This window comes from Brachyistius frenatus, unplaced genomic scaffold, assembly GCF_029030835.1.
Source record: "Brachyistius frenatus isolate BFR_SWC_R1_liver_20210118 unplaced genomic scaffold, ASM2903083v1 Contig_91, whole genome shotgun sequence".
NCBI classification, from domain to species: domain Eukaryota; kingdom Metazoa; phylum Chordata; class Actinopteri; family Embiotocidae; genus Brachyistius; species Brachyistius frenatus.
This window is the reverse complement of record NW_027210690.1, coordinates 481071-497066: the sequence shown is the minus strand read 5'-3', so window position 1 is coordinate 497066 and position 15996 is coordinate 481071. Positions and strand designations below refer to the sequence as shown.

The 15996-nt window shown below is 43.1% G+C and overlaps 1 protein-coding gene across 1 annotated transcript in view; it reads right to left on the bottom strand.

The window, feature by feature from the left end:
* grin2da (glutamate receptor, ionotropic, N-methyl D-aspartate 2D, a) overlaps window positions 1–15996 on the bottom strand; it is a 108112-nt gene that overhangs the window by 59167 nt on the left and 32949 nt on the right. The window contains exon 6 of the mRNA XM_069710362.1: window positions 2637–2751. Within this exon, the coding sequence (XP_069566463.1) occupies window positions 2637–2751 (115 nt within the window). The remainder of the gene's footprint in view (window positions 1–2636; window positions 2752–15996) is intronic.

Sequence of the window (15996 nt, the reverse complement as noted above, 5' to 3'; positions counted from 1 at the left end):
ATCAAATGGAGTATCGTCAAGTTTAATTTCTTTTTATCACGAATGTGGACAAGTGAAACGGGGGCAAGTTAGGATAAAAAAATAAATAAAAATCACTACGAGACACAGAGAAGTAGTGAAACAAAGGAAATGAGAGACTGTGTGCCTCCACAAAACGACCCCATAGGTCTTTTTGTGCAAGTAGCGTATTACTTTTCAGTTAAGCGACCTCTAGTGGTCGAATAAGTAACGACCGTCTGGCAGGATGGACGCGGTTCAGATAACATTTACATAATGTGAGTTGTTCTGGTCAGGAGGAGGCAGGTCGGGTGAATGAGTCGATGCAACTGGCGGACTTGGCTGCGTTTATTGTTGCCATGACAACAAAGGCGGCATAACTTTAAGGAAGTTGTTGACTGTGCAGTTACTGGACGTAACTGCAGCTCTATGAGTACGCTCATATTTTGTATCTTTCGGGGGTGGGGGGTTGGTGGGAGGGGGGGGGTGAAGGCACTGTCAGAGTTCATGCCTGAAACTAGCTCGGGGCACTAAAGTAAGCAAGAAGCAATCCCGTGGGTCAAATTTGAATGTGGGAGGCAACTGAATTTGACTTGTAGAAGAGCAAACACAATGAGGTCTGAATTTTGAAACTGCAGCAGGGCCATCAAATTTCAATTCAGAATTTGAAACCATCCTTTGCACCCCGCATATACCCTCGTTTAGGCAGTAACCCAGAGGCTGGCACATCCCCTCCTCCGTCAGTTTGATATGGTTGCAGAAATATAACCACCGTAATGGTCCTCACACACAAATTCTCATACTGTTCTGACAAGTTTATAGACTAACAGCCAACTATTCGAACAGCTGACAGTTTTTTTCTGCAATGTCATAAAAGTTTTGGGCATAAAATGTTAAACTCCCCAAAATAACTTGGTTAGTTTCTGATATAAATCAGATAACAATGTGGTTATATCCACAGCCTGCATGAACCAGCTAAAACTCAGCAGACAGGAATACTGAGACAACATACAGATCATTATGGTCTGTTTCTTTATTTAACTAAAACTTTGAATCATTAGTTCCACAAAAACTAAAACAGATCTTAAAAAAATATGTAATCTGATATCAGTCAGAGTAGTTTCTCTGGACCAAAGGTTTTGAGTTTTGTTTTGGCATTTTGCTGACCAAAAGTCCACAGTTAAGCAAAATCTGGATGAATCTATTGCATTATGCTGACAGAACGGTCCCAAGTGCGATTTGTTGGAAATCGAATTCCAGAGACCACGAGCATAGCATCTGCTGGTATAATAGCTAAAACTCTTCTTTGACAATTTATTGGAATGTGGCTGCAGGAATTTGCTCCAATTCAGCCTCTTTGCTGAGCATTAATGAGGTTGGTGAGGGGCTTTGTGTTCGAGGGCGTTGTCATGGGGAAATATCGGGCCAAACACAAACTGCCTTAAAGTTCTAAGAACATTGAGATTGTCTAAAATTGTAACGCTTTGGCGTTATGTAACCCGGTATCACGGCAAAGCGTGAAATAGCCACGCTTGGGCTTGTCTAGGGCGTGACGGTTACATGTTTTTAAAACGTGAAACTTACACGTACGTAAATGTTACGTGACACCGGGGGGAATCATGTGACAATGATCCTGCAGCAGAGGCAACAAAGGACATCAGTCACAGACTGCCGTGTGAGATGATGAGGTTCGAATCCAGGAGGTGACAATGGTTTTGTTGAGTCGTTTCTTTGTTTTCCTGACCCCGACCTCGTGTTTTAGACATATGTTTAATTTTCCTGTGAACCACACAGTAAGGTCAATTTTTGTCTAATACAGGAAAATGTGTAACTGTCACGCCTTGACAAGCCAAAGCGTGTCTATTCCACGTTTTGACGTGATACCGGGTTGCGTTAGGATTTAACTCGGCTGGTATTAGCCCCAACCCGAAGACAACGTACAGTCGTTTCCACAGATATGACAGATATCCTGCTCAGAAAAACTTCTGACATCAATTTAGTTTACTCAGCCCGTAAACTCTTGAAAACCAAATGAACTGAATTCTGTAGCCCAATCCCTTGTGATGAAGGCAAAATAAAATACTGTATAGCGCTACACCTTCAGGATGAGGCTCAGCTTCGACAGGATGGTGCAGAAATCCAAGGCCAAGGTTTTTTCATTCTTAAAATGAGGGCGGCCTCGACTCGGCAGTTGTCGGTAACGATATCGAGTCTCGAAAGGTCAAGAGCGAACGGAAACACAGCGGACGAGAACAAAAAGGTTTACTTGTTCCTCTCAGGTCGAAGGAAGTCTCGAGGAATCGGAGACAGCCGCAGAGGGCTGACCTCGGATTTGGTGCTATTATTGTACAACCGCCACCACGGCGAGGATATTGACCGCGAGTTAGCGCCGGCTAACGAGGCTGACAAAGTCAGACAAGACTGGAGAGAGAGAGAGAGAGAGAGAGAGAGAGAGAGAGAGAGAGAGAGAGAGAAAGCCTTCGGTGAGATCTAATGAGATGCGGGAGAGACGGCGGCAAAAAGGTGAAGCCGAGCGCTGATGAGTTAGCATGTTTGATGGGGTGTGAAATTGCGGTTAGCCCGTCTGGTTTTTGCTGCGTTGTGATAATTAGCGGCGATTCGGCCGGATGTGCACTGACCTCCTCCCAGCCTCGGCCGTTGGTGTAGGAGATGACGTCCAGCAGCGGTTTGGACAGGTAACCGTCGCTGTTGAAGGAGTAATCCCGTCCACCGATGGATATGTTGCTGAAGTACCTGCAACGGGAGAGAAGGGTGAAATTAAGGATTTGTGTGTTGTTTTTTTTAACTAACCTACAATGTAGAATTAGAAAATACGTATATTAGTGTTAGTTTGGTTTTCACAGCATCACATATTAAATCACTCGTCCTATTTGACCTGTGGGAGACTCTCTGCTTATGTTCAGACTGACAGCCCAAATCATTTTTTTGTCATATCCAGATTGAGTTTTGAAAGTCTGAACACCAAAATAAACACACAAAATGCAATTTATTTTTTGGTAATCCGGATCCAGACCATATTAAGAGGTGGTTGGACATTTCTTGCGTCAATCTTGCGACGTCATTTTCAAAAGAGACACGGGTGGGCAGAACCTATGCTACAACTAGCAGAGCGCCTGCAGTGACGGGAGATTAAACTGTTTGCTGCAACTTGGAAAGCCGTAGCGTAGCGTAGCTGCACATACGTCGTTACCACAGCAACCCATGCAAACCGGTAGGTGATATCTTGACTGATTTCCATTATATCTGCTCAATGCAAATCATACACCGTTTCTCAGATTTGTTTTGCCCTCGTGAAAAAAAACACACACAAAAAAGAAGAAGAGATAAAAGTTTTGGGGAAAGAACAGAATCAAGTAAAGTCAAAAACAGAGGAGGCAGAACGGAGAGCTTCGCTGCAGGAAACAAAAACACATTTCTGTTGATATGAGAGGAAATCACATCGTTGGGGGTGTAGAGACCAAAGACGGTGGGATAAACAAAGACGGTGGGAGAGGAGGATTCGCTAAGAAAACGACACACAGCAGCATCAGGAAAAGCTGAGAGGGAGTAAACATTGGAGGACAAATAGTTCAGCACATCTTTAATAACAAGAAACCCAAAGGAGGGTTTTTTAGGTGAGAGAGAGCTTCACCTTTGATGTCTTTTAATGAAACATCTACCTTAAAAGCACCTGGACAACAAATACAAAAATAAAGGGCACATCAAAGCCTCCTAATGAAACCATCGCTGAAAGGAAACCAAGACAGCAACTCAAATAACACTTCATCAACCGCAATCAGACGTGGACAAAGACACACCGAGGAAACCAATTCCAAAACCCAAAAGATGTACCAAGAGAACAGCGTACATATCCTCAAAGTCACGTAAAGTAAAGTCCAAGTAAACTCTGCAATATTTGCGGGAGCTTGCAAATTTTTTTATTTTTTTATTCCGCGATTGTTCCCGCAAAAAACGCCGTCGTCAGAAGCTGTTTAAAGTATTACGGCCTAAACTAAGTCTTTTCAAACAGGAATTAAACAGCATCTAAAACTTGTAGTTTGACAGCTAATTTTCTAAGTTCAATAAATAAATAAATAAAATTTAGAAGTGAAATATTTTTGTGATGTGCAGCATGATTATTACCAAAGGAAGTGATTACATATTTATTCCTGAAAAAAAACTAATTTGCATTTTTCTTTCTCAACTTGCAATGTTTTCTAATTTCCACAATTTTACACAAAAGAACTTGTTTAAAACTCCTTAAACTACATCGCAATTTTTGAGAAAATCCACCGCAAAATCAAACATTTTTGGATCAATGCAACAATCGCAAAAAAAAAAATCTAAATCCTGGAGGGACTGTGATAAATCCAACATGTGGTCACAACCATGATGAAGAAAGCTTTTACACGTCCTCTTCCTAAAAACGGAATATCTGACTCATTTAGTACTGAAATGAAAAACACAAAAAACCCTAAATGTCCCACGAATAAACAAATAACAGTAATCTGAGAGGAAGATCGGAGGTAAAAGCAGCCACTTCCAGACACATTTAAACTCATCAAGAAACAAACGTCCACTGAAAACGATGTCCTCGTCTGACTAACAAACGAGCTATCAGAGCGCCACCACAGCAAGAGCATCAAACATGTCGTTAAAAGCAGAGTGCCCGGATTATAACGTCCATAATGTGTTGATGAGTGTGTGCTTGTATCATTAAATGAGCTTTTATGACTCTGCAGAAGGGTCAGAAACGTCCGCTAGAGACCGTTTATTTCCATTTGAGGCAGCAGTCCACCATTATTTTTCATTATGTGCAACAAAATAAGACCAAAGGTCCACTTTCTGACCTTTCTACGTTCGGTGAATGGCGTTCGCCGAGATGTCAAGTGGCCTTCTAACAGCATCATTTGCTCCATGAAGACCCCGACACACGATCAGAAGCTTTTAGCCGACCTTATTTAGATTTATATGTTTCTAAAGATGGACTCAAAGAACAGGCGGTTTTCAGGGTAATTCACGAGCTCCACCCTTTAACCCTCATATCTTGGTCTTATTAGGGGCTAACCATTCATGCTATATCTTGTTTTTTTCAGGGCAGTCTAGGCTATCTAAATCTTTCATTTTCTACTTCGATAATACTTAGAGATTTGGTCTATTAGCCTTTAAATCAAGGGAAACAATAATTCCGTATTGTGAAACTGTTTTGTTTTTACATGTGTCTCACTATAAAATTTTTGTCAGTACAGATGTCTTTTTTTCAATGTGTAGAAGAGATTGTCGAGAATCTGCTCAAATCTGAACCATGTTTGTGGGACACAAATGTGTGCCTGATCGAAAATAAATGTCAAACCAGGGACTCACATTCAGTGTATACGGCCCCGTGATATGTGCTGATAACTCAGCTGTAGTGTCGGCACACAAATATGTTGCTACTATTCTTATTTTTTCCTACAAAGTGGGACGTAATGCCAATATGTGGATTTTGGATGCAGTTTACGTCCATCGGGTTCTAATAAACAGCGATTCCTTAATGAAGTGTCATCTTCATCATTAGTCAGACCCCCACTCAAAAATGTCCATCACAATTTCCTCCAGTCTGGCATTTTGACTGTTGTTGTTTTTTTGGACCCAGAAGTGACCATATTTGTTCAAGGGGCCGGAAGACATTAAGCCCCGCCCACCAAACCAGACAAACTTCCAAACATGTTTGAGGCCGAATGTGGAATGAATGCTGGAATTATTTCCAGAAGGAAACGCTGATCGGAAGGAGGGAGTTTATCTAAAGACACTATGATGACTCGTGGAAAACATTTACTGACTTTGTATTTCAGGAGGGAACTTGATGCATGTTGAATGGAAGAGGATGAACTAGTGGCCCTCGGTGGTATTGCACTTTTACTCACTTCTGCATTGGCTTTACTTTTTCAGACCTTTTTTCAGACGCTCATGTTCATATAAAGCCGGTGGTTAAAATCAGGTATGCGTCGAAAGGATCCGGCGAAGAGGGGGAGGCGCGGTTTAAACGCCTGCCGTCATAAGGTCACGCTGCCGCATCACAATGCCCTACAAATGTCTGAGCAATAAAGCACCCCCCCACCCCCACCCCGTGTCATTCTGCATGTCTTCATAGTCTCAGCATAATGAATAATTCAAAAGGGAACTAAGGCGACTGCAACACGGTGTCTCCTCGAAGGCGTTCACGCCGCTGAACTTGGCCGTACATGCGATGGAATTAGTCGCGTCAAAGGAGCGACAGTCAGAAAGAAACCCTGAGCGAGGCGGCCAATCGGCGGCACAAAGTGGGTGTAATTGTGTGTTTCAGTAAAAAAAAAAAAGGGGGTCTTCAGATGTGACAGGCAGCGAGAGGTCCACACAAAGAAAGATGACAGCGACGAGACTTTAAACAACACTGTCAGACAAAGAGAGACTTCATACTTTATTAGTCCACTGTGACACGTCTTTGGTCAAACTTCAAAATATCTACTTTTTGCGGTGTTATGTAAGAAATGCAGCCGGGGAAAGTAGAAATAATGAAAAACAGGATTACAGAAGGCAAAAATCAGAAAATTATATGCATATCCCAGCTTTCATATGGAGCTTTCTAATAATGAGAGTATGAGCTTATCCCCTTTCTTTTTGTGGTGTTTCGCATTATACACACATATATATTTAAATAAATAAAAAAACACATCTCAGTATTCTTAATATTTCCATTTCGTCTGAAGTTTTCCATCAACAGCAGCCAAGATAATGTTATAAAGATGTTTTGGCCATTTCGAATCCCTTTTTTTTTTCATGAAGAAAAAGTACGAATCTATTTGAACTTGTATTTTTATTCCCATTTCTGACGCCACTCAGCCACTCGGCCAATCGGTGAGCCGGCGTCAGTGGTTAACCGCGTTTGTCCCGCCCCTCCTTCACTCTGATTGGACGGCGGATGACAGTGAAAAAAAAAAAAAAAAATGCTATACTATTATATATATATATATATATATATATACTATACACAACAACGCAAGTAGAGCATCAGCGGGAAAGTGGAGGGGATGCGCGAGACCCGAATTACTCTCAGGTTAATGTAGATTTCTCCCCCCGCCGTATCATCGTAATGTTTGGGGGGAAAAAAGCAGTGAAATGATAAACAAAGTCGTTCTATCAGTAATACTGGAATATCATCGTGTGAGGAATCACGGCTGCAGACGGAGAACATTCAGCTGCAGATGTAACCTCACACCGTGCGGCCGATCTCCGAGGGCACTTTGACAAAAAAGATGCCGGCGTCTGTGTGTGTGTGTGTGTGTGTGTGTGTGTGTGTGTGTGTGTGTTTCTGAAATCGTGTCCGCCCATTTCATGACTGGAAAGTGTTTGGCGTTCCTGCCAGGAGTTTTGTAAGAGGCGACCTTTGACCCCACCGCTGCTCCAACACGTGAGCTGATGTGGTCTGACATCTGCGAGGCCCCCCCGAGGACTTTCAGTATTTCGGTTTCACCTGGTTTTGCCCCCCACAGACGAAACCTGCCTCGAGGCTCCGAGTGGCACAAGTCAGAAGTGTCTCCTTCCCCTTTTTTTTATTTATTTTTTATTCCCGGGGCACCTCCAGTCTGAAGCTACAATCGACCTTTTTTTCTTCTTCCTCTTCTCAACTCCTCCGTCCTTTTTCTTTTCTCTTCTCCTTTCTTATTCTCTGCTTTCTTACTTTCACACTACCGTCTCAAATTCTCTGGATTTCTCACCGGCACAAAGAAACAGTTCGCTGCAGAGGAGCAGGGACAACGACAGGAAGGTGGAGGAACGAGACAGCGGAGAGATGGTGGAGGAGGGAGACCGATGCAGGATGTGATATGGAGACGGAGAAGGAGAAGGAGAAGGAGAAGGAGAAGGAGACGGAGACGGAGAAGGAGACGGAGATGGAGAAGGAGAAGGAGAAGGAGAAGGAGAAGGAGAAGGAGAAGGAGAAGGAGAAGGAGACGGAGAAGGAGAAGGAGACGGAGAAGGAGAAGGAGAAGGAGACGGAGACGGAGAAGGAGAAGGAGAAGGAGACGGAGACGGAGAAGGAGAAGGAGAAGGAGATGGAGAAGGAGACGGAGACGGAGAAGGAGAAGGAGAAGGAGAAGGAGATGGAGACGGAGACGGAGAAGGAGACGGAGAAGGAGAAGGAGAAGGAGAAGGAGAAGGAGACGGAGAAGGAGACGGAGAAGGAGAAGGAGAAGGAGAAGGAGAAGGAGATGGAGAAGGAGACGGAGATGGAGACGGAGAAGGAGACGGAGACGGAGACGGAGAAGGAGAAACATCAAACAGCTTCACGAGAGGAACAATGAAACAGCTGCTACACACTCGAAAAGGAAAAACCACGTGGCAACCAGCAGTGACGTCATCCGTTGGTTTGTTGAACGTCCGTCACCTGTCGCCATCTTTGCTAGTTTGGAGCTGTTTGGAGCAGGAAGCGACCATATTTGGACGAGCTGGGGGAGGAGCCAGCTGGCGGATCTGACCAATCTGATTGGAAACCTGACGATACTACGTCCCGCCCACCGATAGCTGTAACCTGACTGCACCACAGGCCTGTCAATCAAACAGACACGCCCCCAAAAACAGGTCTTCTTGAATCTTCTTTTCTAATGAATGAGGGATTATTTTCAGATGGACCTCCAGAAAACTAAGAAGAAGGAGTGACTTTAGCTAACAACACCGAGATAACTGATGGACACATTTTATTCACTTTGGATTTGATGAGAGAAGTTGAATGGGAGTCTATGGAGCCGGAGGCTTTTTGGAGCCGACCTCTAGTGGCACTCGCTGGTATTGCAGCTGAAGATATCGGCCTCATTTTTCAGACCTGAAAGCTCCGAACACTTTTATACACAGACTGTGGGGAAAAAAAACAACAACAAATAAATGCAAGACAGGGTTTAACATGATGTACAAATCACTTCAGCTGCAGTCAATATGATGACATTCATCAGAGTTATGATCAACAGCCCTTATTATTTCCTGTTTTTCAGGCAGACAGACGCGGTACTTTCTCTCTACGGTGCAGGACAAATCCATCTGATTCACTCCAGTCGGAGACACCTGGTGAGTAAATCCACGGTTTTATATCCCCGGTATATTTTGTTCTATAAATGCGTCGCAGATTGAAGTCACCTCGCATCACAACAACAGAAGTAACGCTGGCTTTGCAGCGGGAAGCAACAGGGTTTACGGGGACTTCAGGGGTGTCTTCAAAGTTCAGACACTCAAGTTTCTAAAAGTTGTTTCATTTTAAAACGGAAATCTTTGAAAATTGTATTTCATATGTGACGTTTTCATTTCCTTCTCTTTTGTCGTGGCCGTCACTGTTCATGCAAACCGCTCAGGTCCACTTCTGCATGTCAACATGCTGTTGTTGAAGCTGCCCATTTTTACATTGTCCAGATGAGACTTAATGACAAGCTATTTTGGTTTTTTTTAATACTGTTTTCTTTGTAATTTTTCACCCTTTTTTTTTGATGTCACAACCTTTTCCAATTTCCAACCCTCTTTTGACGTGACTGCTGGTGCCAAAACCTTCAAAACCTTTTGAAAAAAATAACAAAAACAAAATGATATTACAAATAACGATAAAAATCCACGCACCAATTTACACATATCCCCGAAACGCATTGACATGTAATTGCTAAAAGCTAATTTACAGATGTTCGCCAGCTGTTTACACAGAAGTCCCCAGTTACTGTAACGTAAACAACTCAGAGGTATGTGGACAAAAATTCACTTGAAAAGACTGAAATAAGCTGTTTTTAACGTCAGATTTATTTAAGAGGGAACTGAGTGATTTATATCCAGGAAGTAGAGCCGATGAATGGGGGGGGGGGGGGCTCACGACACCGGTGACGTTTAGTCCTGAGGAAATGAAGCAAAAGCGTCGCAAAGTACCGTATTAGTGTAGTCCAGGTATTAAAATTTGGTGCCAAGTGATTATTATATATATTTTTTTTATACTAGATGGTATAGAAGCAATTCTGCCTGTGACATAAAAGTATTGCAGTTTGGTACCGAGCCCCACAAAAAGAGAGGATCACGGTTTGGATTAAAATAAGTACGTTATTTACGGGGGGAAAAAGTCATATATGCGAGTTAAATACGTACATTTACTTATTTACAATTAATTAAATAAGAGCTCCTGGATTTTCTCAAATCTTTGGAGCTGTTATTAACAGTTTGAACTGTGGGTTCATGTCGATATTACATATTTTGATGTGAGACTGGGTGCATTATTTGGCGGGGCTCCTGGCAGGGATTTGAAAGGAACAACTTATTATTATCTGCTCATCTCTAACTCCAGTTTGCATTTTTGTATGCCTCGAAATATTTAATAGCTGCTGCCTGTATGCCTTCATCTGTCCTCTGTTATCTGTGTTTAATCAAATCTCGACGAGGATTAAAATATATATATCCCCTTAAATTCATCATGAAAATGTGGATATTGACCAAAAACTGGGATTTTTCTCTCCAACCAAAGAATCGTCACATGAAATGCTTTCATTTCTGCAGCCCTCTGATTAGATAATTAATTAGCTGTCTGTGGATTTAGTGTGATTAATCCAACAGATAATAACATTAAATAACCCTGCTGTGATACGGAAAACTTCAAGTTGTATCTAAGCTGCACACAAGCCTGAAAATCAGAGTGAATTTCCATGGTTTTTACGTTCTTACATCATGATCGTAGTTGCAATTGTTTGACTAGGAGTTTTTTTTTTTTTTTGGGATGATATACGGTACATGTTAATGTCACTTTATACCGCTCCCAATGGTCGACAGTTGTCCCCACCGGGAGGTCTGCATGCTATTGAAATTGCTGCAGTGTGGAAAAAAACAAGCTTTTTTTAAGACACCGAACGCGTCCGACGGCACCGAGAGGACAACTACTTTACCACCGCGTTAGAAAACGCCCGTCAGTCACATAAATGGCATTCATTTCAGTGGAAACGTCACAAGTGATAGCTTTAAATGCAACCTGTGGCCCGGGGAGGGTGGAGTCGTGTGAAGGGAGAAGGACTGAGAGAGTTGAAGCTGGGAGGTTGAAAGAGGCTCGGCGGGAGACGGAGCTCTCTCCGTCTGCCCTCCACCTCCGCGGCCGCCGAGCCCAGCGACGGAGTCCAGGTTCAATCAGCTGATTCATTACGGAGACACGTGACAGCTGTGCATCAAACAACGGGGGAGGAGAAGATCCCCCCCCCCCCCCCCGTGGGATTATAGTACATGCTTTATTACTTCACAGACTGAGGAGAGAGGAAGGAAAAGCAGGTATGGAGAGGGCGAAGAAGAGATTAAAGGATCCCTTCTTTGGAAGAGGAGGATCTCAGCAGACGATGGAGGGTGAAGCTCTGATAACGAGGTGGCCGGTCATGTGATGATGCAGTTATAATCACACACACACACACAGCTGGAAATAAAACACCTGGTCGCTCTTCCCACGTTTCTTTTTAGTTTTAAGAATGAGTTTGAATCCTGCTGGACGTAGACTTCGAGTTTGATTTGAACTAATCGGCATGCAAGAGGCACCGCGATGAAGCTGAACGTTTTTTATTCCTCCGTCTCAGACAGTCGCAAGAATGTTCCAACTTTGGGTAAAAACCAAAACGCAGCGCTCGTTGCTGTCACTGTTTACCCAGCAGACCAATCACAGTGAAGGAGGGGCGGGACAGTTAACCACTGCCACTTTGGTGGAGGCATTTTATTGACTTGGTGGAGCAGGAGGCTTTTTTGGAGCCGACCTCTAGTGGCGCTCGGTGGTATTACAGCTTTAAAGCGCTTCCGCATCGGCCTCATTTTTCAGACCTACAGAAGCTACGAACACTTTTATATATATATACGGTCAATATATAAACAACGTGGGAACATCTGGCTGGAGAAAAAACAACAACATTATTACACTGTATGTAAAAATAATTTCTATCATCTCTAATCACACGTGAAAAACGTTGAAACTAAAACAACATGAACATGCACCTTCGGCAACTGTTGAGGAAACAATTTTCCATTTTTCTATTTCAACCCATAATACTTAAAAAAAAAAAAAACATATGTAGTGTATACTAATGGTTCACTACAGTCCTGCCTTAGCACCACAGCAGGATGGTGTGTGTGTGTGTGTGTGTGTGTGTGTGTGTGTGTGTGTGTGTGTGTGTGTGTGTGTGTGTGTGTGTGTGTGTGTGTGTGTGTGTGTGTGTGTGTGTGTGTGTGTGTGTGAGTGACTGAATATAAGTGTGATTTTCCATCAGTGGAAAACATTGCCGGCTGTTACGAGAAAGCTTTCTTTGTAACCATGACAACTCCTTCCAAAGTAAAGCGCGAAAGAGAGAGAGAGAGAGATGGGGAGTTGAAGATGGAAAAAAAAAAAAAAAAAATAAGAAAAGTGAGTTAGCTTGAATGATCAAGAGCCATTTCATGCCTCATGTAATGAAAGTCTGGGATTTGTCAGCATTTATTCTCCATCTCGCTTCATCTTTCTATCATCTTATCTGAAACTGGCAATTTTATTTGGAATATGGCCGTTACATGTTATTGAATATATTTCCAGGTGGGAAGAAGAAAAATAAAGGATAAATAATCACAAGAGGAGAGAGCTTTTGAATGGCGCCCGCCGACCCGTCAGCACGTACGAGACAGAAAAGCCTAAAGGGGCTGTTTGAATGCTCGGTCGTCATTTCTCTGATACATTCGGCCTTGAATATAACAATTCAACATTATGTGAGAGAGAGAGAGAGAGAGAGACCTGCTCGATTCTCCAGGGGAGAAGAAGCAAGTTCAAACGTGATTTAATGCAAATTACATGTGAAAACATGGCGACATGTCACCCGAGACCAGCTGCATTATGGGATGGATCTAACAGTGGATGTAGTGAAAACAAATCTAGTCTATAGTCGACGTGACAGTTTGATTTTCTCCATTTTCTTCTTTTTTTTCTTCCAGACCGTAGCAACAAGAAAAACAGCCACCAAAAACATATATTTATCTTTCTTTTTTCAGTGTAGTTTGTGTTTTCATTCGCTACACTAATGATCTGTTTTGAATTGTCCAAACAAGGTCAGTACGGGTGGTTTGTTTAACAAGGTTAACGAAAAACTTAAAATACCCCCTTTCTTTTTTCTATACACATTTTCATCCTGTAAAAATAGCTGAAGAAATAACTATTGTACATAAACAAAAAACTGTATTTATACTATTCTTACTATTTATATATTTATCTTCGCTTTTACTACGTGAGTACCGTCTTTTATCGGTGAGATTTTGTCCCAAACGAAGGTCCATGCGGCCCACATGTGATCCAGATGTGGCCCAGAAGTCAACCACACTCAGGTAGATTCATCGCCGTCATCCATGCAGAATGTGATCCAGAAGAATGCAGAGGATCCGGGCCACAACCGGACCAGATGTCGATCGCAACGTGGGCAGAAAAAGCAGCTGATTAACTTATTTATTCAAACTGGCCTTTTGTCTCGAACTTGCCGTTATGAATCTTCGAGTTCGGATTGTGGTCGTCGCCATCTTTGCTAGTTCGGAGCAGTTTGGAGCAGGATGTGACCATATATGGAACGAGCTGGTGGGGGAGGAGCCAGCGGTGGATCCGACTGATCTGATTGGAAACCTGACGATACTACATCCCGCCCACCGATAGCTGTAACCTGACTGCACCACAGGCCTGTCAATCAAACAGACACGCCCCCAAAAACAGGTCTTCTTGAATCTTCTTTTCTAATGAATGAGGGATTATTTTCAGATGGACCTCCAGAAAACTAAGAAGAAGGAGTGACTTTAGCTAACAACACCGAGATAACTGATGGACACATTTTATTCACTTTGGATTTGATGAGAGAAGTTGAATGGGAGTCTATGGAGCCGGAGGCTTTTTGGAGCCGACCTCTAGTGGCACTCGCTGGTATTGCAGCTTAAGATATCGGCCTCATTTTTCAGACGCTACGAAACACTTTTATACACTCTCATCGATCTTGCGCTAAGATGTCTAGTATCAGTAACTATTATGTGCTTTTAAGGTCTTTTGTTGCTTATGTTTGATTTTTACTGTTTTATTACTGATTTAATATCGTCTTCATGCAGTTTTAAGAGCGAAGCTCCTTGTCACATTTCTTTCTACGGTGGTGGACAGATCCAGACGTACTCAAAAGTATTTTGCAGTGAAATGTTGCAGATCTCTGACAAAATGTAAGAAAAAAACAGACCTCAATTTGTGCATTGGTGGATTTCTGAACATATGCAAAAAAAAAAGTCTCTCTTAGACGTAAATAACTGTGATTCTATGCACATGTTGCGTGGAGTCGGGACCGTGAGCGGCGGCTCTGGGCGTCAGACTGAGTGTGAGGTCTTCTGCACTATGCAACACTTCTTTTTTTTAGGTGTTGAAAATGGAACAAAAAAACCAACAAAAAAAACACACCGTTCCATCTTCAAAGAGTCTTTCTGCTCGGCGCGGAGAGAGAGAGGACTCAGGTTGTCCGAGCTCGTGCTCAGTCGTGATCGGTGCTTTGACAGAAAGAGGCTTTGCTTGGGATCAGTCAATCGGTGTATTCAGCAGGGTGGCGAGGATTTGTCAACAGCTTTCAGTGTACAGTGAGAACGTAAAGTGTTTCCTCTCGGTAGTCAGGTTGGGTTTTGTCTGCACGCTTTTGACGGCCCGGCTGTGTCGAGGAGTTCATTTCACGTTTTTTTCCTCAACTGTTCGCCGGTAAGACTTCGTTATGTTAAAGGCATTTTCGGACCAAACAAGTTCTGAGGACGTATCGAGAGGAACTCAAAGAGTTTCACAGGAACTAAATAGGTTGAAGATCATAAATAGGAACTCCGAACTGACGTAGCGCGACGTAAACGGAGCGACTTTTGGTTCTCGATTGTCGCTTCACTTGGACGCCGGTGCGTTCGCTGTTTTGTTTTTTTTACTCTAAATTTTCCTTTAATCTCATTTACTTTATCGCGGCACTGTTTCGCTGTGTGGTGCACCACCAGCGCAGGAAATCGAAGTCACGCTGTATCTCCTCCGACGCACAAAGACTTTTGTTGTTGGTCCATTTCAATCTCAACTGTTTCCTAGTTTCCTGTTTACACGGTGTTTTTAAACACGGCGGTTTACGTGTTCAACCAATCACTGTCCACTTACGTCACCGCAGTTCCTATTGGGTAAAAGCGTGTAACGGGTAAAGTACCTACTGAGGGGGAGGAGCTAGAAAGGCCTTATATTAGATGCTATTCATGACCAAATACCAATAGAGTGGCGGCTATATTTTCGTCATGGATTGGTCCCATTAGGTTCTTCTCTTTTAGTTTGAGTTGGATTTCTATGCTCATGTGATGTTGCTCCGATGTGAAGCTATCAGCTGCACCGGTTGGTAAATCAATGCAGTGGACTCTCACTCTATCAGATGCAGTTGATTATGGTTTAAATTTAACCCAACTTTTTATTTTACTTTATATATATAAGGGCCTTCTGCTGCTAGAGATGTAATATAAATCGATGGATGAATGGATAAATATATACATAAACAAATAAATAGTAGCCTTCTGCGGCAAATACTGGATGGGGTTTTCGCCAGCATCCCTCCCTCTCCTCCCTCCCTCCTTCCCTCTCCTCCCTCTCCTCCATCCCTCCTTCCCTCTCCTCCTTCTCCTCCCTCTCTCACTCTGTTGTTCTCGTATTGACTGAGATGATTCATAGTTCATCACTTTCCACGGCCGAGCCGCTGTGGGCCCCGAGTCCCGTCCTCTGGACGCAGACGCACCCGCAGAGCTGTCTCTGCTTTTACACTGTGGAGAGTAATGTTTGTATTTCATGCTGCAGTGTGTGTGTGTGTGTGTGTGTGTGTGTGTGTGTGTGTGTGTGTGTGTGTGTGTGTGTGTGTGTGTGTGTGTGTGTGTGTGTGTGTGTGTGTGTGTGTGTGTGTGTGTGTGATGGAGAATAAGAGGCCTTTGGCTGAATCACTCCACACGAATGAAAGGTGGGTG